We start from the raw sequence: 26,809 nt of genomic DNA, 5'->3' as shown, positions 1-26,809 counted from the left end.
GGTAAAGTAATAAAACGGAGCTTCGTGTTTCAAAGTACAGGGGGCAAGTACAGTATCCAGACCAAACACAATTTTTATTACACACTCATTGCGTAATATAGATGGCCAGTACAAGAACACGAAAATATCTCAATTCACGCTCGGCGTCCTCTGTCCCCGTCTCCTTTTCAAAAACGATTGGAGGAAAAGGTCAGAAAGGAGTGTCGTCCGACTTTCTCATCCAATGGGTTTTGAGAAACTGCCGATGAGAGAGGACGTGAGAGGTATTGAGATTTTCCAGTCTCAACCCACGACACCTCTACCCCTCCCGGCAAGTAAGCAGTAAAAAAATGCCACATGACCTATGTAGAAGGAAGTAACAACGCCAGAAAACATTAAACCCGTTTACAGCGCATATACAGCAGCAATTCAGCTCTCTCTGCCGATACCCTGCATCATTTGGGTGGAATAAGTTGAGGAAAGTGAAATTAAACAACATGTACATAAAAGTTGTATATGTTATTGTTGGCCTTGTCTTGGTTGGTACAACAACAGCTGCAGACGCAGGTAAGTTTGCAACCTAGTAGCTGGCAAAACAGCTTGATCTCGCGGTCTCTTCATTGGAAAGCCTGCGAGCAAAGCTAACTAGTCAGTTAGCAGTAACTGCGCGAGATGTGTTGGGTTTATAGTAATGGTACATATACATCTAGTTAACACGAATGTTACAACAAACCGTTTCAAAAAAGGATTTATGCGAATCAGAAGTGTTGTCAAATCATGTCAAGTTTGTTCGTTCTTATAAGGATAAGCATAGATCTGAGCAACATAGCCAGCTAGCTAATGTAGCTAGCTAAAGTAGTTAGACCGCTGGCCTTTTTCTAGACTACGTGCGAGGTATCAAGGAGCCCACGTTGGCTTTCTCAAGAAAATACGACTTGTCAGCAACCTCGAACTTCCAGGCACCTGGTTATACGTATGCCTTTAGTAGGAGATTCCGCATTGTCTCTATATAAAATAGTTATTTTCAGTAATCCAATCGGCTGTTATTTAATATGTTGTAATTTACCTTGCTTAACATTGTATAGTGTGTCATGCTGTATACCTTAATGTAGCTAGCTTCCCAACTTGGTCGGTTAATTAGTTGTATTTGTACTGAAATACAAAGATAATGAAATGTATTGTCAAAGTAATTTCTTAGGGACAGCGATTATTTAGATATGCCAGTTTTATTATGAATTTCGTGAATCTCTCTAGGGTTATCTGATTATCGCTTTTACTAGTAACAGTAGTCTCACAAGCGTTTTGAGAATTTTGTATATTGAGAACGACCAGGTCTACAAGTAGATCACAAATAGATGTACATAACATTCATTAGCTGTCTTGAGAAATATGCAACATTAAAAGTAATCTACTAACCATATAAATCATTTTTTGTTTTTTTTAAAACAGCATTCTGAAAATAATATCCCACTAGTTAGTGACAATTGAATTGAGTTTATGACAGCAACGGAGAGCTTTATACAGTATTGTGGACAGTACTGTACTGTAGTTAGGTCCGGAAATATTTGCACAAGGACAATTTTCCTTATTATGGCTCTGTATTTCACAACCGAGATGCAATTGAAGTGCAGACTTTAAGCTGTAATTGAAAGGGTTGAACAAAAATATCGTTTGAAACGTTTAGGAATTGCAACCATTTTCATACACAATACCCTACCCTCAAATTTAATTGGACAAATTAACAATCATAAATACTTTTTTAATGTACTTTTTTAAATACTTTGTCAAGAATCCTTTGCAGGCAATGACTGGTTGAAGTCTGGAACACATGAACATCATCAAACGCTGGGTTTCCTCCTTTGTGATGCTTTGCCAGGCCTTTGCCAGCTGTCTTGTGGTTGCTTGTTCATGGGTCTTTCTACCTTAGGTTTTTTCTTCATCAAGTGAAATGCATGCTCAATAGGGTTGAGATCATGTGATTGACTTGGCCATTGCAGAATGTTCAACTTCTTTGCCTTAAAAACAGTGAAGCACCATCCGGTCATCTTGGCTGAATCTAAGCATCTAACCTGTACACTTCCGAATTCATCCGGCTGCTTCTGGCTTCTGTCACATCATCAATAAACACTAGTGCTATGCATGTCCATGCCATCACACTGCCCCTACCATGTTTTACAGATTAAGAGGTATCCTTCAGGTCAGGAGCTGTTCCAAGCCTACTCCATATTTCCCATCATTCTGCTACAGGTTGATCTGTCCAAAGAATTATGTTCCAGAACTGTGCTGGCTTTTTACATTTTATTCATTTTTTTGCTGAAGTCTTATCTGGCCTTTCTATTCTTGAGGCTTATGAATGGTTTGCACCTTGTGGTGAACAAGCTGTATTTGCTCTAGTGAATTCTTCTCTTTATGGTAGACTTAAGATAATGATATGCCTACCCCCTAGAGAGTGTTCTTCGTTTGGCTGGATGTTGTGAAGGGGTTTTTCTTTAACATGGAAAGGATCCTATGATCATCCACCACTGTTTTCTTCCGTGGATGTCCAGGGCTTTTTGTGTTGCAGAGCTCACCAGGGCATTCCTTTTTTTTGCAGAATGTACTAAACTGTTGATTTGGCCACTCCTAATGTTCCTGCTATCTCTCTGGTGGATCTTTTTTTTTTTGCAGCCTATGGATGGCCTGTTTCACTTGCATTGAGAGCTCATGTTGTGGGTTCACAGCAACAGCTTCCAAATGTGAATACCACACCTACAATCAACTCCAGACCATTTACCTGCTTAATTGATGAAGGAATAGCCCACACCTGTCCACGAAACAACTTTTGAGTCAATTGTCCAGTGTCTGTCGTTCCCATGAAAAAGAGGGGGCTACATATTAAAGAGCTGTGATTCCTAAACACTTCCTCCAATTTGGATGTGAATACCCTCAAATTAAAGCTGAGAGACCACACTTGAAGCCAATATTCAGTATTTAACATTACATTTAATAATATTTTGGTGCTCAGCCAAAATAACAAAACTTGTCAGTGTCCAAACATCTTTTGTTCCACCCTTTCTAATCACAGAGTTATGGTTATGGATGCAGAAGAGCCAGACAAATTACTGTCTTTAAATTGGTCCTGGATGCACATGGGACAGGCTTATGATGTTGTTTGTGTTTGTATAGATTAATATATTTAGCCTTTTAAAAATCAACCTGACAGGTCCAGTTAAGGTCTTTATCCATCTATGTTGTATACATTCCCTCACAGTTCTGGTCTACTACAGCAACTGCAGATATATACTTCTGTTTACTGTTGATGTCTTCCTTTTCAGAGGATGGATGTCATGGACGTGATTGTCAAGATTGCGGTGGTGACTGTCGATGGATGAATTGCAATAGTAAGTACCTACCTCTCTGCTATGACTACATGCAGAAGCACTCTAAAAACACACTGTTCTTACAAAATGACCTCACCCTTTCTTTAGACGGCCAATTCCAATAAAACAAATGTTCTGTTGTATAGTAGGTTGTACATTACTCAGTTTCTGTAGGCTAGAGTCGGTTCTTACTCTATTTCTTTCTTCTCAACCAATAATTAGTTTTGCAATGTTCTGATGGATGATCATGTGACTGTTCCCCCTGAAAGTGGGAATCTGCATCACGGTGAAACTGCTACTGTCAGCCCCACCATTTCTGTTAATGTTTTTGTTGTCTAAGCACAGGTGGAGAGTTGTGCATTATGACTTCTGAGGGTAAAACACATTAGATGTTGCTAGTACATTACTTTTTTCAGAACCTAAAAGTGTGTCAGTTTTACCCTAAAAGGATTCTATCCTTAACATGTAAGCTTGACCAACAAATTCTGCGGCCATCTACTATAATTTGGGGGTTAGGATCATATGGTTCTCTTTCGGGTACATTCATCCAGTTTTTTGACATTCCAAAGGATCAAGAAGTAGCCATCTTCAGAGAGAAGTCACAAAGTAGTTGGACAATAGGTAGATTGCACAAGGCAGTGAACTGACAAGTTTACATGAACTTAAAGGGATAGTGCACCCAATTTACTAAATTACTTTGGTTTCCCTTACCCCGTAAGCAGTCAATCAGCGTATTATAATGGAAATGCATACTCTGGTTTTTATCTTCCTGTCACTGTTGTTAGAATAATTGACATAAGTGTCATTAACTGACATAAGTGACATTAATACTCTGTTGTATATATTTCTGCTGATGTATACAAGTTCACGCTGATGTGTGAAAGATTATAATATTGGTCCTATGACTTGACTGGAATTTGTGCCACAGGCCTAATTACCCTCTCTGCCGTTGGGACTGAAAAACAGGCATGCCTTGCTCTCCAAGGACACCAATGTGTCATTATGTAATTTTGGTGAACTGACCCTAGCTTAAGATTCTAGGACATTTAGTCTAAATCCCCTCTACATCAGCCATTTTAGAGAGCAGAGAAACACTATCTTCTGGTCCTTGGACCAGAGCAGTTTTGCTACGCCTTAATCTCATTATGATAATGGAAACGCCGCTCTGACGATAATGACAAATGTCTTGACTATGCAGAATAGCGTGCTTATGAAATCTCCAATGAAAATGTTTGTTTGTTTTTAGGCTTCAGGGCTGTTATTTTTGCTGTGGCCTGTGATATATTAATCTCTTTATAGGCCTGAGTCATTCAGTATGCAGTACATTAAGCAACTAGCCCAGACCTGACGTGGTATAAGCAGTGTGCAATATAATACAGTTGGAGTTTCTTTTAGGCAGCAAGCAATGCAAAAGGCATACAGCAAAGAATTCTACCAACCGCAGGGACACCTAATTGTAATTGAAGTCGACTTGTTTTAATGTAGCTTGGAGTTTTTTCATACCCAGGGTATTTTGCTTGATATAGCAAAGCTTTCCGTCAATCAGTGTCTAGGACACAGGCTTCCCAGTTTAGACATTAATTAATAGTCCTTGATTTATGAGATGGTGAAAAGGAGAGCTGATTTGTTTACCTCTGGCAATATTTAGCCCTGTAAGTAAAATTTTTTTAATGTACTACAAGCCAATCTATGAGCATTGATATGTTGTTAAAGGGGGTAAACGTGAATGTCTGTGTTTCTGGGTGTGTCATATATTTGGGCAATTTCTCATATATTCATTTATTGCCTTTTAAAAATCACCCTCCTAATGACTAAGCAAAAACTGAGTGGGTGAGTGAGACTGTGTTCTTGATAATTTGCATAATAATTGAGAGAATTGCCAACTAACCTGATGGTCCTGTAATAACGTCACAATTGTGGGTGTGGTAAGTTAGAATCAAGGTGTGTGGGTGGGTCCTGAGAATGCTTGATGGCAGACTATGCTGTCTAACAGAGTGGAGTGCGTACAACACAGACATGGACACTGGTCACCATTGCACTATGCGTGGACCTTGATGAAGACAGTTCCAATAACAGGAAAGGAGGCTAAGTAATGAATGGCAGGAAAATAACTATATCCTAAGTAGGGAAATGGGGATGAAGGATAAGGTGAAGAGGGGACTAGAAGAAACACGGCCATCAGGATGAGGAGAATACAAGCTATGAGACCACACAGTACCTCCTAATGTCAAAGCACCAATTTTTTTGTGACGGTTTTGGGCTTTAACTAACAACTATTTTGATAATTGTTTTATCTATTGGTTACTACTTTGATTAATTGGACAGAGAAAATTCATTTCAAAATTAACCCTGTAACACCAATAGTATCATATTTGATACATGAGTTTGAGACCTCAACATCGTCAACATGATCCGTACTTTCACTAAAAACCTGTTGTAAGCAATCTGAAACGTCTTCTTCCCCCTGGTGGATAGTCTGTGCACTGCAGGCAATAGCAGGCTTTTTGGATGACAGATCAAAAATGTTTGCTTTCATATAGCAACACAACCGTTTTTGGTAGGGAACTCTTTGCTAATTTTGAAAAAGTTACAGTAAGAATAAATTTTTTATTGTTAGTAATATTTCAATAGGAATATTTACTGTATTGAAGCAACTTAATTACTTAATATTTCATACCTTATTTTATATTAAAATCGTGTTGATAATGTGTGTATCAAATATGATACAGCAGGTACAGTGGGGAGAACAAGTATTTGTTACACTGCCGATTTTGCAGGTTTTCCAACTTACAAAGCATGTAGAGGTCTGTAATTTTTATCATAGGTGCACTTCAACTGTGAGAGACGGAATTCCAGATAATCCCATTGTATGATTTTGAAATAATGAATTAGCATTTTATTGCATGACTTAAGTATTTGATCACCTACCAACCAGTAAGAATTCCGGCTCTCACAGACCTGTTAGAGACTGCTTTTTTTTTTTTTTTTAAGAAGCCCTCCTGTTCTCCTCATTACCTGTATTAACTGCACCTGTTTGAACTTGTTACCTGTATAAAAGACACCTGTCCACACACTCAATCAAACAGACTCCAACCTCTCCACAATTGCCAAGACCAGAGAGCTGTGTATGGACATCAGGGACAAAATTGTAGACCTGCACAAGGCTGGGATGGGCTACAGGACAATAGGCAAGCAGCTTGGGGAGAAGGCAACAACTGTTGGCGCAATTATTAGAAAATGGAAGAAGTTCAAGATGATGGTCAATGTCCCTCGGTCTGGGGCTCCATGCAAGATCTCATCTCGTGGGGCATCAATGATCATGAGGAAGATGAGGGATCAGCCCAGAACTACAAGGCAGGACCTGGTCAATGACTTGAAGAGAGCTGGGACCACAGTCTCAAAGAAAACACTATGCCGTCATGGATTAAAATCCTGCAGCGCACGCAAGGTCCCCCTGCTCAAGCCAGCGCATGTCCAGGCCCATCTGAAGTTTGCAAATGACCATGTGGATGATCCAGAGGAGGAATGGGAGAAGGTCACGTGGTCTGATGAGACAAAAATAGAGCTTTCTATTCTAAACTCCACTCGCCGTGTTTGGAGGAAGAAGGATGAGTACAACCCCAAGAACACCATCCCAACCGTGAAGCATGGAGGTGGAAACATCATTCTTTGGGGATGCTTTTCTGCAAAGGGGACAGGACGACTGTATCGTATTGAGGGGAGGATGGATGGGGCCATGTATCGCAAGATCTTGGCCAACAACCTCCTACCCTCAGTAAGAGCATTGAAGATGGGTCGTGGCTGGGCCTTCCAGCATGACAATGACCCGAAACACACAGCCAGGGCAACTAAGGAGTGGCTCCGTAAGAAACATCTCAAGGTCCTGGAGTGGCCTAGCCAGTCTCCAGACCTGAACCCAATAGAAAATCTTTGGAGGGAGCTGAAAGTCCGTATTGCCCAGCGACAGCCCCGAAACCTGAAGGATCTGGAGAAGGTCTGTATGGAGGAGTGGGCCAAAATCCCTGCTGCAGTGTGTGCAAACCTGGTCAAGAACTACAGGAAACGTATGATCTCTGTAATTGCAAACAAAGGTTTCTGTACCAAATATTAAGTTCTGCTTTTCTGATGTATCTAATACTTATGTCATGCAATAAAATGCTAATTAATTATTTCAAAATAATACAATGTGATTTTCTGTATTTTTGTTTTAGATTCCGTCACTCACGGTTGAAGAGTACCTATGATAAAAATTAGACTTCTACATGCTTTGTAAATGGGAAAATCTGCAAAATTGGCAGTGTATCAAATACTTGTTCTCCCCACTGTTTATAAGGTAGTAAATCCCCCAGTCGTCATTGCATTGGATTTCATGATGCAATCTGCTTTATGCCTACCATAATGCCAAATACACCATTTAGATGTTTTAATAGAAGTAATAAAACATTGGATATATTAAGATATATTTACAGTGGAAATAGAGATATTAGTTTTTTTTTTATATATGCAACCCACTCTCATGAGGAAGTCTTTTTCTAATCGATTTTCGCAAGAATAACTCCTTGGCTATCATAATCTGTATGTTATATTGACAAATTCAGAGACGAAATTCAGAGTATGCAATGTATTTGTGATGGCCAAAGCAGTAGTGTTCAAAATGTCCTCAGCATGACCATGGGTGGCATGGGGCAGATGAGAATGATGAGAAATGGACTCCTAATGCAATGCTTCCTGAGGGAAGCTCAGATAGTAGTGATGAGTAAGAATTTTGAGATGAAAGTGTCGACCAGACTAGTGCAGAAGTAGAGGTGTGACAGACCACTATCCTCTCTAGAACCGGACCCCCCCCCCCCCCCCCCCCAGCAAAATAAAAAGGTGAAAAATGGTTCCAGTTGTAAAACAAAAAAAACCGTTCCAAACCAAATTTCTATTTGGTTTTCTAAAATAAAAATTGTAGTGATCAATAAATTACCATAAATGCCTGATGAATCAAATATGATTAAAAAAAAAATTGCATATGTAAATTATATCTATAATACATTTTTAAAATATATTTTTACAAAGGGTCCATTAAACACTTCAAGATTAGAATTTTCAGGCTGCTATTTGATGTGTCAGGCTTTACACGGTTAAATGCAAATGTTTTATTTGAAATACATTAAAGTTTTCAGTGTTATTCTCATCCTTTTACAATGCATTCATTAAAACAACTGTAGGCATAGTTACAAAACAAAATTGTGCTGTTGGAAAAGCATTCCAGGGTATCATGAAGCTAGTTGAGAGACATTTGATTGATACTGTATATGTTTATGGAAATTGTAGTGCATTTAAAAGCCTCAATGTTTCTGTTGTGGTGAAATATAGAACTCACCAAATTTGACACTAATTGGTTAATTCATCAGTAACGCCCAGAATGGTTGCAGCTGCTCAACCATCTACAAACTGAATGGTGAAAAACTTGTCATTAACTTTAACTCAGCCATGCATTCAACTGTGAACTAACTATTTCTCTATTAGAAATGTAACTCCATGAATGCAAATTATATTATTATAATGAATGAAGAATTTGTATTATATTAACTTGACATGCTGGGCACTATTTATCTTCTATTTATCTTCTGTCAAACTGTTTTCTTTTTAAATGCTCATGCATTGCTGACGTGCTACCATGTCATGAGAGTTCTGGTTTCAATTATTATTATATTTACAACAAACTGGTTTGTTGAATTCTTAAACGTAAACTGGTCCAATACAGTAAGCTTACTTTTGTTGTTTTTGGTCGTGCGCAACTTCCCTTCAGTGTAGCCTCCGCCATTCTTCAAAATGTTTCTTTTTGCTGCATCTCATGTAGACCCAACTATTTGATAATTACATTCGTTGCCAACAATTTTGATTATCAACATTACCTATTTTTATTGATTATTTGTTGCAGCCCTACAAAGGTTATTTCTAATGTACCTTTGCAAGACATAAATTGAGTTCATATTAGCACGTATTTACCTCAATTGGAGGTCCTGTGTGCACTGGATCAGTTTTTCTTAAAGGACCTCTTGTTGTTTTCGTATTGTCATATGTCTTCTACTCAGGAGTGCCTTCCATCTAGCCAGCCCTAGGAAGAGTCTTGACGGTTCCTAACTTCTTCCATTCCACAATGATAGTGTTCTCCTGGGAACTTTCAATGTTATAGCAATTTGGAATAACCTTTCCTAGGGCTTGGTATCGGCAGTAATATCCCAATATTATCCCAATTTAATGTGGATTTAGTGATTATTACAATACCAATATTATTTTTGAGTTTCACTGGGAATGAAGGCAATGTACTGCACAGGGAACCTAGCTTATATAACATTAAATTACTAAAGATTAATGTTAGACCTTGATGACCAGGCCAAATTTTACACACACAAATAACCAAAATATATAGGTTATTTTTACTAAGAAAATATCAAACATTTAAAATAAGTACCTAATTTATTAAGTAATGGCAAATTAGCTGAGGCTCTGACTTGTCTTTTACATTTGTTTGTTGTTACAGAAAAGTACACTTACAGAATCCTGTTATCAGTTATAAGCATGATTATTGTTATAATTATAATTCTCCCTGGCTTAATCTTTTTCCCTGTGATTGTAAACCACCCGTGGTCAGAGCTCTTAGCTAGAGGACAACATATGAAACCCAAGATGTTGTAGAAGTCCCCCACAAACCGTTCCACTGAATGATACAGTTGAACAGGTCACTGAAAATGACTTTATTCTCGAGTCAGTAAGGAGTTAAATAAGGATTTGTAAGTAAACTGCACATCACTTGTTACAGCAGAGCTGTCGAGATTGCTGGCTGCAGTGCCAGAAAACATTCTAGTGTCTCCAGCACACTGTTACACCGTGTCACAATGTCAGTCAGCAGCTTGTGTAAAGGCCTTGCATATGGCTGGCCATAGTGCTATGGTGAAAAAAGGTTGCAATGAGCCTCACCCCAACCAAGCAACCACTTCTTTTAGTGTGTGTGCAAAACAGCCAACTTGAAGCAGCACTATCAATGTCACAACATGCATCATATTAGCAGCAATGTACGTCACAAGCACGGTTTTCCTCTCTAACCTCCGAAGAGGAAATGCATAATTTATAAAATCGATTTCTGGGATCTATTTCAAATCATCCCAGTGAGAATCCCAGTTTATTGCAAAATATATTTGTTTTTACCCAGCCTTAACCTTTCCCCGATCTAAGCCTTGACTTCACAGGCCATCTCAGCTAAAATTAAGTGTAGGACCTTAACATAGACAATTGTGCATTTCTATGTCTGGTCCAATCTATTTAATTTGCCACATTTGGAATCCTGTCGCACTTAAGAAACATCTCAACCATGATCAAAGGTCACAGGATGCATCTGAGCTCATTTTGGAGTTCCATAGCGAAGGGACTTAATACATGTGATTTATGTTTTTATTTAAAATCAGTTGGCGCACCTTAATAAAATTGTTTTTGCTTTATTATGGGGTATTATATTCATTCAATCAAATTTAATCCTTAAACATTAGTCTATTAGGCAAAAAATATGGATTACGTATGGGGGCGTCTGAATACTTCCCGATGGCACTGAATATATTTGTGAATTGATTCTTTGAGTAAAATATCTATAAAATATGGTCACTTTTTTTTTTTTCCTACAATATTTTTCTTGTGCAGAGGTTAGTGCTGTATTTTTTTGATATTCAATATTTAACAGATTTTACAATAGGTTCTTCATTTTGCTTAATCTTGATTAACTATTTTTTATTTTAATTATAAGCACAGCAATTAACAGCTCAGGAAAACACCACTCATAAAGCCAATAAACCTATACATATATCACGTTTACAAGAACAAACAAGTGTTTGTATGTACAATTGCGGTCGGAAGTTTACGTACACTCATCATGGACATGAATGTCATGGCAATATTGGGCTTTCAATTATTATTTTTCTGGGGCTGAATAATTGTAAAACATACATGTTTAATAGGAAAAAAACAAGAATTTGGTGCACAGGTTTTCATTCATTTGGTTCTTCTGTAATCCACACAGGGTTATGTGTTCAAGTAAAAAAATATATAAATAAAAAATGTTTACTGTCCTACAGTTTACCAGGTCAACTTGAGAGTAAGAGTGAGTCTGCCTCCTGTTCCCTACTCTCCTTAAACAGGCAGAATAATTCATTTTGGTTTCTAGTGAGGTTTCAAAAAAAGTGTTTGCTGTCATACTCCCTCAAATGGTGTTTGCTCAAAAAAACTAAAAAGGGGAACAGCATCAATATTTCTCAAGAAAAGTAGAGATCGATGAGCTTGTACTGAGATTAAGAAACACATGTCATTGCTGTCCCTGCTGAAGGTGACCAATCACTATTAGGGTACTCAGACTTTGGGTATTAGAATTCCAGCTGCCTCTTGCAAAAAGAAATTGTGCAAAAACACCCAAAAGGAAAACCAAAACGACCAAGTACATGCCAATTTTGTCACGATAAATGCTAACTGTTGTGATTGAGAAGCATGCAATTGAAATGACAAACCATACTGTTTAGTTTCTCGAACCAGAGGGCTACTTCCTCAATCTTTGAAAAGCGGCAGTTAAGAAGTATCACACACGGGGAGTTATTTACAAAATGGGTCATAATCTCCATAAAAACGGTGGCAAAACTGGAAAAGCGGTTCTTTGCCTTCTTACACCATTCGTTTCTTCCATTGGGGATTTTCAGATCCCCTTCAAATGGGGTCTCTGTTTCATGTAGGCTTACACAATTTAGCCGTTTTGATAACCATGTTAGTGGAGCAAATTCTTTTTGTAGAGTTAATCGAAGCAAATATGTTGACAAACATCACCCTGTCCTGACGAGATGTACACGTTTATCAAAATGCTGAGCCGTGCCGAGCCTAAAAGAAATGCAGAACTTACTTTAAGCAATTCGGAAATTCCTTATTGGTTAAATTAATGGTGAAATGCAAAAAGAACCAGTATCACATTTTGACTTTTATGAGAAGTGTTGTCTGGTGTTTCCAAATGTGCAAAATGGCTATCATTGTTACCTTCTGCCGTTGCTCTGAGTTTGGCAACGTGAGACTATGCCCTGTTCTTTTCTCACAGACGCACTTCAGGTTGCCCCTCCCCTGTTACCTGATCGCTTAAGCAGTTTGTCCTCCTACAAATGTTAAAGCAGAATGTTTAACTTATTATTTTTAGGCTGTTCGGGACCTGTTAGTGGTAGTCTGAACTGCATATTCAGACTAGTCAGATAAAAAAACTGTCCAGGATGTTGTCCAACAAGACTAGCTGGCCAGGCATAACAATGACAATGCCAGCCCGGCTAACTAAACAATGATTTCAGTGAGAACAAACAAACAGAGGTCTCATTAAGCATTTCTTACAAAACGCGGGACTGGCTTGTTTTGTTTAGGTAGATTTTTATTTAGGTGATTATTCTGGCAAAAGTCTGTTTGCCAGGCTACCTGTTGTCCTCGAATTGCTAAAATTAGGTTGCTGTAAACAGGCTTATGTGACTCACAAGGTGGATTTAATTTCTGGATAATGATGGGTATCGGTTAAAGAGAAGTAAGATAAGGGCTGAGAATTTATAAAGTGAATGTGTGTGCTACTCAATCACTTCTCCTCTTAGCAGCCACAACTACAGCCAAAAACATATCCGCACAGCACTGCATCACACCAGAACCAACAGCTCACCACCGCTCCACAGATGAGCGCGCACGTCACAAAGACCACACACCAGGGTGTCACGCACCACACAGGTGGTCACAGCAGCAGGATTAACAACAACCGCTCGCAGGCCTGAACCAATGCATCTCACAAGCCCCACAACAGATCACTTACGAGAGATGAACTCAGCAAACCTGAAGGGTCACACGAAAGACTCAGAGCAGAGATGCCGGTTTCAAAGTACACACCTAGACTACACACCCTCTTCAGAATGTAGTTAATGAGCCAGCTCACTGCGGCAAGTCAGCATCAAGCCAACTCTTATTACCGTATTTATCTTATGGTTTAGGGATTTAATTTAAACAAGGCTTTGGCGTCAGAGTGACACCGCTTGCCCCAGAAGGCTGTATTTTGATACCACAGAGCTACGCCATTCCGAACTTAGGACAACTACAAGTTGCCACGCCGCTGCACTGTTCTGAGCTTTGCCACGCCGCTGCACTGTTCTGAGGGATTTTCCTCTGACAGACCGCCTCTCCTGTCTCATTCTCCAAGTCGGTTCAGTTTGCGCTGATGTCACAATCCTTCTGGGATGTGTAGGACTGATTTCCTCTTTACAGCTGCCCACGAGCCCCCTTTCACTCAACCCACACCAACTGGAAGGCCTACCTACACACGGAACCGAACTGAGAGAGGTAGAGGGGTCCTGCACGCTTTGCAAGACTCAGCAACACTCAGAATAGAGAAATTGCCCTCTGTGTTTTTTGTTTCCTGTCGAATTTGGCAATATGTCGGTGTGTTAGCAAGTTGGGTTAAAGCTTGATTTGTGCTTCAGTGTCAAACACAAGCCCGCACAGCCAGGCCGCATAGGCTACGCGCACCTGCTCAAAAAACTGAAAGCGCGTAGCTGTGCGTATGTCAACCGCAGAGCTGCACAAACAATGATTGGTTGGATGGTGGAGGGAGGGGTTCACATAAATAATAAATATTTGAAATTCATCTTTTCGTCCATGTTATGCATCTGCTGAACAAGCACACTGTATTCTCCCACATCTGCTCAAGACATATTCAAAGGCTTTGTTGACCTTTGCGTCTTCTCTCTTTCCTTCTAATTAACTGTATACAAATCAGTTCTTCCAACTCATTGTCCTACTTCTCCTCCTCAATTAATTTTACAAGTTCTCTCAAACTCACCAATCCGGAAATAGATTCATTTAATTAGAAATACGCTTTAACTGTGAATATGTGCATTATTGTCTTAACATTTTAGTAACACTGAATAACAAAGTAATAGTATAATGGCATAACATTTTAACATTTATTACCTGGAACCTAGTCATCATGTAAAAGCATGTGCATTTTTAAACTTAATTAGATACTAGTACTTATCTAATTGCTACTATTACCTATTCCAATTGTTACTGGTAATCTCCCCTTTTAATAGTATAATACAATAGATATTAATGCGTATTTGATCTCTTCATTTGGATTAGCGACTATCACTAGGAGTTCAATTACAGAAATGTATTATCAAAAATGTAATGAGGGTTAATTTTGGTAATGAGATCCTAAAAAGTTTTAGATATGAAATAATTATTTGGCCATAACTGTCTCTTACTTTGGATTGTTTTGTGTTATTCCATCCCGCCAAAAAATAAGTATTTTTTTCTTCATATTTAGGGTTGCGGTTGATGTCTTAAAAATTCAGAAAACGGAGTCTTTGAAAATTAAATTAGAGAATTTCTATATGTGGAATCCATAAAAAATATTAAAAAGATCGGGCCATACAAAAAAATATATGTATCATTACGTTACAGCATGTCATCCTGCAGTTCAGCAATTTGTCAGTAGTAGAGATCAAGTCCAATATTGGCTTTGCAACTAATATGAAAGTAGTTGGGTCATGATTTAGTAATACACTGCTCAAAAAATTTAGGGAACACAATCATCGCAGTATAACACCAATTCGTTTCAATTTCAGGGATATCAATCTGTCCAGTTAGGAAGCATAAGTGGTTGTGAATCAATTTCACCTGTTTTGGTGCAAATTAAAGTGACAACAGGTGCACTGAAGAGGTAACAGCAAGACAACCCCAAAACAGGAATGGTTTTGCAGGTGGTGGCCACAGACAATTGCTCTCTTCCTATCCTTCCTGACCGAGTCTTCTCTAGTTTAGCATTTTCTGGTATCCTTTTCGCTACTGGTAGCATGAGGTAGTACCTGCAGCCCATTTCTCCAGGATGGCACATCCATACGTGCTGTCGCAAGAAGGTTGGCTGTGTCTCCCAGTACTGTCCGAAATGGACTCCATGGGGGTGGAATGAGGGCCCAACGTCCTCTAGTGGGACTTGTGCTCACAGCCCAGCACCTTGCAGCTCGATTGGCATTTGCCAGAGAACACCGGAATTGACAGGTCCGCCATTGGCACCCCTGTTCTCTTCACGGATGAGTGCAGGTTCACACTGAACACATGTGACAGACATGAAAGGGCCTGAAGATGCAGTGGTGAACTTAATGTTGCCTACAACATCACCCAGCATGGCTGGTTTGGCAGTGGGTCAGTGATGGTCTGGGGAGGGTTTCACAGACCTCCACATGATAGCCCTGACTGCTGTTAGGTACTGGGATGAAATTCTCAGTCCTCGTTTCCCTGACCTCTGGGACATTATGTATCGGTGCATCCGACGCCTCCAAGTAGCGATTATTTCTGGTGGATTTTCAAAGTACACATCCGTGCGTGCTTTTTGGGGTAATATAGGCTAAATCACAACTCCTTGGGCCGTAATGAGTAGGGGTTACCATGACTCTCTTGTCTTTTCGCATTTTGAAAAAGTCAGTTATGACCTATGTTGATAGTTATTGTATCAATGTCATTTACAAATGAAAGAAACTATTGTTGTTGTGCCATGAAATGGCTTTGGCAGTGTAAAATTCATCTTCATTCTCGCTAGCAATTGCTCAGTTCTTACATCTGTTCCAAGTAGTGAGTTAGTAGATAGTAAGCCTATTACTGGTCAGTCTGCTGTTAAAATGTCCAGTGGCAAAAGCTGTACAGTTCATAGATGATATTTGTGGTGGAGGTAAACGTAATAAAAAACGTTAGTCAGTTTTGCTTAAGGGTGTATACCATCGCATCGCATCATCTTCCGCTTAATCCGGGGCCGGGTCGCGGGGGCAGCAGTCTAAGCAGGGATGCCCAGACTTCCCTCTCCCCAGACACTTCCTCCAGCTCTTCCGGGGGGACACCGAGGCGTTCCCAGGCCAGCCGGGAGACATAGTCCCTCCAGCGTGTCCTAGGTCTTCCCCGGGGTCTCTTCCCGGTGGGACGGGACCGGAACACCTTCCCAGGAAGGGTGTATACCGAAATATTCAAACTTGGCGTAATGTTAATGCGTGACAAAATCTATTGCTCCGTGGCGTAGCGGTTAAAGACGCAGCCTCTCACGTGAGAGACCAAAGTTCGAATCCAGTGAGGGCAACTATGAACATTTGATCATATTTCCATGGATTGTAATGGTGTTCATTAAATGTAATGTAAATATATATTTGTTCAGAAGGGGTGTCCTCATTATGCTGTGTACTGTATCCCACAAATCTTGAGGTGCCTTCTTGGTAAAATTGTCTGATTTTGCTGACAATATGTTCTAAAACGATTTACAATCTGGATTGCATACATTACAATGTGAGGTGCCAGGAATGAAACCTAACTAACCTAGCTTTGCATGTCAATGTTATAAATATGTTGTGAAGTTGAAGTTTAAGCATAACTGTTGGGTGATTGAGGTTAGGAAAAGGGTATGCCTATGTTTTAGGTTAAGGGGGTAGGGTTAGGTTTAGGGCCAAGATGTAGGGACATGGATTCCTGTGTCAGGGTTAGGTTTCAGGTCACCACAAGGGTAGAAAAAAGGTTTGTTTGTGTGGTACTGGTGGTGATGTTGGGTATGACTAACTTCCAGGAGGGAGGTGGACCAGGGAAAAACAGGCTACACCCCAGAGTGGAGATGCACATCTAATAAAACCTCACCTGGTCTTATTCATTTGACTGAAGGCAAAACTAAACATTGTGCCCTCAAATTGGTCTTGTTGGTACACTAGGTATTTAGAATAGAGTTGTTAGGAAATGATAAGCACATGTAGTATTTCTTTGTACTAGACTACTCCCAATCACATCTTTCATTTTTGCTCATGTTCCTTTTATCCTCATTAACAGTTTCGGCCATTCCCTCCTGCTTCAACAGTACTGCTCAAAACCAGTCGGAGTGCGTAATTGAAACCTGCTCAGGTAAGGACCAATATCATCCCCTGGTTTGTTTTAAAAGGTATTCTAGAGGAATTCCCTTGGGGATTGTTATCCCAGAGACTGCCTTCAAAAGAAGTGGTGACTCTAGGCATCATCTAGACTGATAAGGCAGAAAAGAGTGGGAAGTAAGCATTTCAGCACTATTTATCCTGTTTGTTATGGTGGCGTTGCTTCCTTCTTTTCCTGCTTTTTACACACTAACTGTCTGTCTGTCTGTACCCTCTCTGTTCCTGTCTGTGTTGGTTTTCTCAGTGAGTTCTACGGTTCCAACTCTGCATTCTGACCAAACTAGCATCCCATCCAGCTTGGTCCCCCCTCATTCCTCATTTAACCCCTCCCCTACAGGCAACCCAACTAAAAGCAGCACTCCTGGGCCTGAGCCCACCACCACAGGTAATCAGCTCAATCAGTGATCCTGTAAAATGTTTTAACTGTTTTGGTAAGTAGAGTTTCTAACTAAAGAAATGGTCAGCTGATTTGGTAAGTGGAGTATATAACTACAAAACCGATTCCAAAAAAGTTGGGACACTTTACAATTGTGAATAAAAACAGAATGCAATGATGTGGAAGTTTCAAATTTCAATATTTTATTCAGAATACAACATAGATGACATATCAAATGTTTAAACTGAGAAAATGTATCACTAAGGGAAAAATAAGTTGATTTTAAATTTCATGCCATCAACACATCTCAAAAAAGTTGGGACAAGGCCATGTTAACCACTGTGTGGCATCCCCTCTTCTTTTTATAACGGACTGCAAACGCCTGGCAACTGAGGAGACAAGTTGCTCAAATTTATGAATAGGAATTTTGTCCCATTCTTGTCTAATACAGGCTTCTAGTTGCTCAACTGTCTTAGGTCTTCTTTGTCGCTCCTTCCTCTTTATGATGCGCCAAATGTTTTCTATGGGTGAAAGATCTGGACTGCAGGCTGGCCATTTCAGTACCCGGATCCTCCTTCTATGCAGCCATGACATTGTAATTGATGCAGTATGTGGTCTGGCATTGTCATGTTGGAAAATGCAAGGTCTTCCCTGAAAGAGATGACGTCTGTATGGGAGCATATGTTGTTCTAGAACTTGGATATAACTGTCAGCATTGATGGTGCCTTTCCAGATGTGTAGGCTGCCCATGCCACACACACTCATGCAACCCCATACCATCAGAGATGCAGGCTTCTGAACTGAGCGCTGCAAACAACTTGGGTTGTCCTTGTCCTCTTTAGTCCGGATGACATGGCGTCCCAATTTTCCAAAATGAACTTCAAATTTTGATTCGTCTGACCACAGAACACTTTCCACTTTGCCACAGTCCATTTTAAATAATCCTTGGCCCAGAGAAAACGCCTGCGCTTCTGGATCCTGTTTAGATACAGCTTCTTTTTTTAGCTATATAGTTTTAGCCGGCAAAGGCGAATGGCACGGTGGATTGTGTTCACCGACAATGTTTTCTGGAAGTATTCCTGAGCCCATGTTGTGATTTCCATTACAGTATCATTCCTGTATGTGATGCAGTGCCGTCTGAGGGCCCGAAGATCACGGGCATCCAGTATGGTTTTCCGGCCTTGACCCTTACGCACAGAGATTGTTCCAGATTCTCTGAATCTTTGGATGATATTATGCACTGTTGATGATGATAACATCAAACTCTTTGCAATTTATCTCTGAGAAACTCCTTTCTGATATTGCTCCACTATTTTTCGCCGCAGCATTGGGGGAATTGGTGATCCTCTGCCCATCTTGACTTCTGAGAGACACTGCCACACTGAGAGGCTCTTTTTATACCCAATCATGTTGCCAATTGACATAATAAGTTGCAAATTGGTCCTCCAGCTGTTCCTTATCTGTACATTTAACTTTTCCGGCCTCTTATTTAACCTGTCCCAACTTCTTTGGAATGTGTATCTCTCATGAAATCCAAAATGAGCCAATATTTGGCATGACATTACAAAATGTCTCACTTTCAACATTCAATATGTTATCTATATTCTATTGTGAATTAAATATACGTTTATGAGATTTGTAAATTATTCCATTCCCTTTTTACTCACAATTTGTACAGTGTCCCAACTTTTTTGGAATCGGGTTTGTATGATGAAATTTAACTTTTTTTGTTAGTGGAGTATACAGTCATGTTGAAAAAGAAAGTAAACCCCATGGAAAGTTTTCTGGATTTACAAATCTGGATTTGTAATCTTCACTTCAACACTGCTGATAGATAAAGACCCTTATTTAACAATTTACCCTGAATGATTATACTTAGAAATCATGTTTTTCTAAGATCAACAGAAATGTATTTGCTGGGGTACTTTTCCAAGATCAACATCTGAAATAGCCATTTCTTATACAGTGGATATAAAGTCTACACACCCCTGTGAAAATGCCAGGTTTTTTTGATGTAAAAGAAAAGATAAATCATGTCAGAACTTTTCCCACTTTTAATGTGACCTATATTGTGAACAATTCAATTTTAAAACAAACTGAAAAATGAAAACCTTACAATAACCGTTGCATAAGTGTGCACACCCTCTTATAACTGGGGATGTGGCTGTGTTCAGAATTAACCAATCGCATTCAAACTCATGTTAAATAGAAGTAATTACACACCTGCCATCATTTAAAGTGACTCTGATTTAATCACAAAGTTCAGCTGTTCTTGTAGGATTTTCTTAGTTGCATCTCAGAGCTAAAGTCATGGTCTGCATAGAGCTTCCAAAGCACCAGAGGGATCTCATTGTTGAAAAAGATCAGTGAGGAGAAGGGTACAAAATAATTTCCAAAGCATTAGATATACTATGGAACACAGTGAAGAAAGTCATCATCAAGTGGAGAAAATATGGCACAACAGAGACATTACCAAGAATTGGACGTCCCTCCAAAATGGATGAAAAGACATTAAGAAAACTGGTCAGGGAGCCTTCCAAGAGGCATTAAAATAACTGCAGGAATTTCTTGCAGGTACTGGCTGTGTGCTACATGTGACAACAATCTCCTGTATTCTTCATTTGTATGGGGTAGGGTGGCAAGACAGAAGCCTTTTATTACAAAGAAAAACATCCAAGCCCGGCTGAAGTTTGCAAAAACAAACATCAAGTCCTTCTTTCTAACTGTGACAGATTATATTTAAAAAGTAACCTACCAACCCTGCACATTGGCCAAGTTTTTGCAGTCTGTTTCTCTAAGTGGAGATTTTCAGGCATCTTTATTTGGTGGGGCATCCTATCACTTTTTGAATGATCTGTTGGAATGGATTTGTAATCCCTCCCAGACTTCATGGGCATCAATAATCTTTCTTCTGGGGGCCTCAGATAGGTCTTTTGATCTTAGCATGATGTGTTACTACACACCCATATGGTTAAGATCAAACCAGACTATGTTTCTGATCTTCATGGATGACTGGACCCTCATAGGTTGCTTTCTAATGGTTTTCAAAGAATTTGCCATAGTTTTGGTGCCCCTGATTGTAATTGTAGCCATTTGGTGTATTGCTTCAAGTTTTTAAAAGACAACTTGCCAAGGGCTGTACTGACTTTCACATGACTGGTGAAACGATATTAAATGGTTCTCATAACTGTTCACAGGTAATTCTAGCACTACAACCCCAGCAAACGTCACCACCACCAACAGCAGTGTCCCAGTCCCCGTCACAACGTCTTCAAGTAAGTTCCCAAGCCAGCCCAGTCTGAAAATCAGTAACATCCACCAGCCTTTGTCAAACCCATGTCTGATTGCAATGCCACTTCAAGTAATCACCACTGTCTGCAGTTTAGCAATAGAGACATATTTGTCTCTAGCTTTCAGCTTGTTTGGAGCTATTAGCTATTATGACCTCTTAAATTGAACTGGAGACTCAGGAACGCATACTGTACATGTCTTCTGTTTCTCCAATGTATTCAGCTATGTTGGTCTCAGATTTGCTTGTGTCCTTGAGTAATCCAGCGTTCTGAGCCTCTGCCTTCAGTGCACACATACTGCTGCAGTAAGGGTTTGAATCTGGCCCACTGTGTTTTGGAGTTGAAGAGCAAACAATTACCAAGTACTAGCAAGTATTGTCTATATCCTATAATTCTACCAGCATCATTATTCAGAGTTTTGAGGCACCCATTATTAGGCTACCATTTGGATTCCAATTAGAAGAACTTAATATTTTCACAGAACATTGTAGGTTAGGCCTAAATTTAAGGGCCAGACATAGCATCCCCTAAGCTCATGACAGCGAAAAGCCTGTTATTACTCCATCTACTCTGCCCATGTATTCTGCTGGTAATGGCTCCAACTGTTTGAGTTAATGCCAAATTTGTAGGAGGCAAATTATTTCAAGGTAACTCATCACAAAGTTTTGGGAGCACATGGAATGCTGCACGGAGGGAAACGCAACACATTCTTTCCTATTGTCACCACGAGCCGCTGGCCAAGTTACAGAGAGACATGCCGTGGCTACGCCCGCTGTAGTGACTCATACAGAGGCATAACCTATCACTCTCTCTCCCTGCTCAGGCGTTACCGCCCCCGTCACAGCATTACCGGTGGGGCCCTCTCCTGCACCTCATAAGAATTCAACATTCGACGCAGCGAGCTTCATCGGTGGCATTGTGCTTGTCCTGGGCCTTCAGGCCGTGGTCTTCTTCCTCTACAAGTTCTGCAAGTCTAAGGACCGCAACTACCACACCCTTTAAAGAGCCCACCCCCACCCAACCCCAACCACAGTACCTCCCCTCTCTCAAACAGTGTTTCCATTCAGTGTTCCTCCCACAGTTTTCCCTCCCTGTGCCACTGACCTGTGGTTTAGGCCCACCGCTACACGTGCCGTTAGCGGTACCCACTCAATCGAGCCACGTACTTCACTGTATGTGCTCTACACATCTCTCCCAGTCGGGGGCCGTTGAAGGGAACTCCAGGGCTGCAACTTCTTAGGCATCAGCACACAGGTTTATATCACGATTTATCCCTCCAACCCCGTTCCCTGTTTCTATCCCCCTGGTTCCCCATTGAACGGTTGAATCACCCTGGCCTGCCTTTAAAGACGCCAGGCAGGTATGTGAAGAGGCTTATGTGTTCTTTGGGCTTCTAGTAGCGGCACCATGGCTTTGGAGTGCTAGCTTGTTGTGTCCTTGCACCTTGGTAACACTGTTTGATTGAGGTCCCCCTCTATTTTTCATGATTTTGAATTTGATGACTGGGTGATGCAGCATAGCTTTTTTTTGTCAGGCTGGGTGAAATCTGGTTAGGTGTTTTCACAACCTTTGTTAGGTGTTGGCACCTTTTCAAGTGTTGTGTTCATTTAATGGCAGAGGAACCTGTTCAAGTAAAAAACTAAAGAGCAATCCTCCATCCTCTAAACTCAATTTCGAAGCTTCCTCTGTCTTAGGCGGAGGGTGAGTTAGGCTCTCTTGGTGTTAAGGTTAGGTGTCACGCATGCCCCCCTCCAGCCTACTGGCTTGGCATAACCTTTGACCGGTCCCACATAACACACACTCCCAAGAGAGCAGCTCAATGCAATAATCCCAAAATGAACCTGTTGATTTTTACAAACCCCATCTTAACCCACTCAAACCGAAACGGATCACAGCGAAGAGTCAGACCTGTAGACTTTTGACCCCATCTTCCCTTAAGAGGAAGGATGCAAAAGTCAGCCAAGTCTTTAGGACATGGCTGAAGGGCTCTACAGATAAGATTGTAGTAATATATATGGACATGATAGATAAATCTGAAGTTTAAATAAATGTTTAAAGTAGAGATCAGAGATGGATGAAGGAGAAGCTGATTCTTGATGCTGACAGCGATAGCAGCGAAGTGCCTTTAACGTTAGATGTTTGTGACTTAAAGTTAAGGTGTTGATGGAGAGGATTAGGATGACACTCCTCTCTCTCCTGGCTGAGGCCTGATTGTTGCCGTCATCCTGAAGTAAACAGACCTGAACGGTATCGCTGTGCTGATATTGATCATTAACGGAGAAAACAAAGCAGGGTTGGTATCCATCCTATTTTTATTAAGCCAATTCTCATTTCCACATCGTTCCCTTTTATTTTCAATGGGGATCATCTTTATTTCAGTAGACTATGTAAGTGACTGAATTGAAATGGGATTGAGCCCGACTCTGAAGAGAACCCCTTATTATCCCAGCTGGACTGAATAGCCTTTTATTATTGCAGAGTAGATTATTACAGTCATGGAATTTGATGTATAAAGACATTTAAGTCAGGTAACAGACCAGAACTATTAGGTAAGCATTGTTTGTAATGGCATTGGTTGAAAAGGGTCACCCTATGCAGACGGAATATGGGGAAATTACAATGTTATTTTGACCTTAGCTGTTTGTAAATTCATGTTTTCTGGAGTCTTGCATATGTTGGAGTCAGTTTTGAAATTATCAAAGGAATAACCAACAAGGTCCCCTAAATTAAAAGTGACTTTTAATGTTGAGATGTCATCTTTTCATTTAAAGAGTTTTCTCCTATTGAGCGGCAACTTCAGCATGCTCAACATTTTTATTTTTGAAGTGTAGTGCCAAGGAGAGGAGTTTTGCTGCTGCTTAATGCTAACATTGTGTTGCCCCTCCCCCTATACATAAAGCTTTCATGTAATTCAGTTCACCTTCAAGGTTTAACTTTCAGTCAAGTAAAGGCAAGATGAAGGATCATTTTACAGCTTTTTCCAATCATTTTTGGCTTCCAGTGGTTTGTCAGTGACAAGACGTCTTTATTTTTGTCCTTTTTGTTGTTGTTACTTTTGTTTTTTGGAAGGGGAATTGTAATGTTAAATTATGCTAATGGAGCTTCAGACTCTTAAAAGAATAAGAACCACTTGATTTATTTGTCAAACTGTATGCTAGAGGAGAGTGCGCCTAAACAATGTGCATTATGCCAAGTTCTTCGTTCTTGGCATGGAAAATGGAGCATTGCACTGACAAAGCTTTGTTCAGTACTTTTTGCCTTATCGTTTTCGTCTTGCTGCCAAAAATTAATGACTGCTTGTGAGAGAACTCTTAGCTCAATATTTTCGTAATGATGAAAAATGTCCATGTTTCGTGAGAACAGGTAATTTGAGTATTTTTTTTATTCAGTGTATGTCCTTGATCAACGTAAGCATGCCTCTTAAGGTGTATTAGCAATCAGCCAATGGCATGAGGTCATGTCACGAAGACCCTGCACGCCAAAAGCGATGGCAATTCAGAAGTACAAATCTAGTTTTGCACTGGCAGCATGTACAGCTTCACAGTATGCTGAGCATTGTCCACCTTTTTCGCTCGCACAATGTAACTCAGTGGCCAAATGATGGGTGGAGAGTGCAACTGATCAACATTTTATTGCGGTCTGATGAACACCTCGTCTCCAGAACACAAACCTCAGTAACGGTTAAACATTACATTTCGAAAGTGTTTAATATTCTACGTGTCAAGTCTTGAAATCAGATAACTAAATGCATATGTCATGGGGAAGCTCAAGACAAACGTGTTGCCTTATGGGACTCCACTACATGGAATCATTGGGCACTCCGTGGAAGTGACTACATTTTTACTTGCTCAGCTTTACAACACTTGTACAAATGGCAGATGTGAGCCTGCAAATGGAAGGCCGTGGGCAGGGTCTATGTTGAATATTGTTTGTGAAGTCATGGAATCTGCTGTACGTAGTGGTGAGATAGGGCTGTCAATAGATGTAAACCAAAAGTATTTGGCTAAAACAGAGTTGTCAGGTTTTCATCAGATAGCAAGGATTTGTGAATCATTCCTGCATAATGAGTGTTAATAGTCCATTATTTCTCATTGGGCGACGGTCTTAAGGACTCAGTGTGTGTTTAAACTGATTTAAAACTCCTGCATACCACTAGAACCCATCTTGCAGTAAAAGTATTTTCCTTTATTGGTCACAAGACATCGCCAGAGCCCATAGCAACTGATAGACTAATATTTTGGTTGTCTCTTGGTCGCTCTCTGCAAGTCTTTAAGAAAAGTGCCTTACTCAGTTGAACATAAGATTTTAATTATTTTTTCTTAAAACTTGACATACCTAGTAGATAGCGAAATGGACTGCACACTTTCAGAACCCCTGTAAAGATTCTATCAAAGATGCATTAATGGGAGCCGCTTTTAAATGATGTTGTAGTTGTTTTCTGAGTCACAATGTTCTCGGAGCCTAAACCAGACACTGGATCAGCTGTCTAGAGCCACAATCATATATGGTTATAGTCAAATTCTCCTCAATATTGTCACCAAGCCTTCTGTGACTTAGCTGCATTCTAACCTAGAATGCAATTTACATTCGTGCCCATAGAATGTAGCAGTCTCTGAAACAACAGTGTCCATTAGAATTGTACATCTAAATCCAGTTTGCCAATCTTCACATGCCGATCGGCTCTAGGAGCAAGCCATCATTTTTAGTATAAATCTCTGAAGCAGATCTTTCAGAGTTTGACTTTTTTCTTTTTCTTTATGTTGCTTTCTAACCATCTCTGTGTGTCGTCTATATCGTAGTCTGTTTGAACAATTGGTCACAGGTCTTATGGAATGATTCCTCAGCTTTGCTCTCACCTTGTACATAACACACACACACGTCAATGTGTTGACATAACACTTGCGGTTTGCATTTAGCCAGGATGCCTGTTATAATAATGTTTTATGCTTGTTTTGTGTCCTTGCCTGAAATCTTGTTTTGCCTTATGTTTTCTTAGATAGTTTTTGCCAATAGATTGAAGTTGTTAAAATCAATAAAGTTTGAATATTGTTAAACAATTCCTTGTCTTTGTGTATTCCGTTTTGCTGTCTTTTAATTTTTTTTTGCGGGAGTGTCTTATTGCAGTGCCCCCTACGGTTAAGTAAGCCAAGACACAAAACATTATTTTTGTCTTGAGAGAATGTGGCAGGATGCCTCGACAACAGAAGGCATAGTAATTGAAAAGCAGCTCCTGGATGATTGTGAAGATGTGCCAACTTCGTTCAGGATCTCTAAGTGAAGGTGTGGATGACGGCAACAGTATCACATCAACACTGATCGCTTGGCTGCTTAGATTAGGGATTCAAGTTGGTCCTGTCACTTGCCATGGGTTATGACTGCTGTGGTGTGCTGCACTGATTCTCACAAAGACGCCTGTCCATAACTTAGTCTCTGCTTTGTGATTACACACAACTGATATTAAAGATAAACATGCAACAGGATCTCTTCTGTAAATGTCACCGCATCATCTAAAACAGAACCACACTGGTTGTAATGGACCAAACATTATTTTATTTGTTTATCAACCCCCCATCCCACATTCTTTTAACACTTCTCAAACCCAGTGTTCAGCTTCCACTGTTTTCTACTGTCTCAGGCTAACAGGATATGTGGAAAGTTCCCAAGGTCATAATAGGTCCTGCTTACTTAGCAGAAAGTCCCAGTGAGAGAGGATGTGTTTGTGAATGTGTGCGTGTGGATTCCTCGTTGAGGGTGTATTTGTGTTTGGAGAACGTGCTCTGTGTGTGACCGTGCATGTTCGTGGGTTTTTCTGTTATT

The 26,809-nt window shown here is 40.1% G+C and overlaps 1 protein-coding gene across 3 annotated transcripts; it reads left to right on the top strand.

The window, feature by feature from the left end:
- The first annotated feature begins 295 nt into the window (after positions 1 to 295).
- On the top strand, positions 296 to 26,046 carry cd164 (CD164 molecule, sialomucin). Of its 3 annotated transcripts, none has more exons than XM_010882127.3 (6): positions 296 to 546; positions 3,294 to 3,359; positions 17,229 to 17,300; positions 17,664 to 17,711; positions 20,900 to 20,977; positions 21,816 to 26,046. In XM_010882127.3, the coding sequence occupies exons 1-6, from the start codon at positions 477 to 479 to the stop codon at positions 21,992 to 21,994; spliced, it is 513 nt and encodes a 170-aa protein (XP_010880429.2). In that variant the 5' UTR covers positions 296 to 476; the 3' UTR covers positions 21,995 to 26,046. The 3 variants fall into 3 exon arrangements, with proteins under 3 accessions (XP_010880429.2, XP_010880430.1, XP_010880428.2); XM_010882126.3 differs by having other exon boundaries at positions 300 to 546; positions 17,571 to 17,711; XM_010882128.3 differs by lacking the exon at positions 17,664 to 17,711.
- Positions 26,047 to 26,809: the final 763 nt, after the last annotated feature.

Source organism: Esox lucius, chromosome 18, assembly GCF_011004845.1.
Source record: "Esox lucius isolate fEsoLuc1 chromosome 18, fEsoLuc1.pri, whole genome shotgun sequence".
Classification (NCBI taxonomy): Eukaryota; Metazoa; Chordata; class Actinopteri; order Esociformes; family Esocidae; genus Esox; species Esox lucius.
Note: the sequence above shows the minus strand (reverse complement) of the source record. Positions and strands in the feature narration are given on the sequence as shown.

What these genes read in the sequence shown, in the direction of transcription:
- cd164 (XM_010882126.3), top strand. Translation starts at nt 477, where the DNA reads ATGTACATAAAAGTTGTATATGTTATTGTTGGCCTTGTCTTGGTTGGT. An exon ending in AACAACAGCTGCAGACGCAG is followed by an intron (nt 547 to 3,293) that starts GTAAGTTTGCAA and finishes CTTCCTTTTCAG; the next exon opens with AGGATGGATGTCATGGACGT. An exon ending in CCCCGTCACAACGTCTTCAA is followed by an intron (nt 20,978 to 21,815) that starts GTAAGTTCCCAA and finishes CTCCCTGCTCAG; the next exon opens with GCGTTACCGCCCCCGTCACA.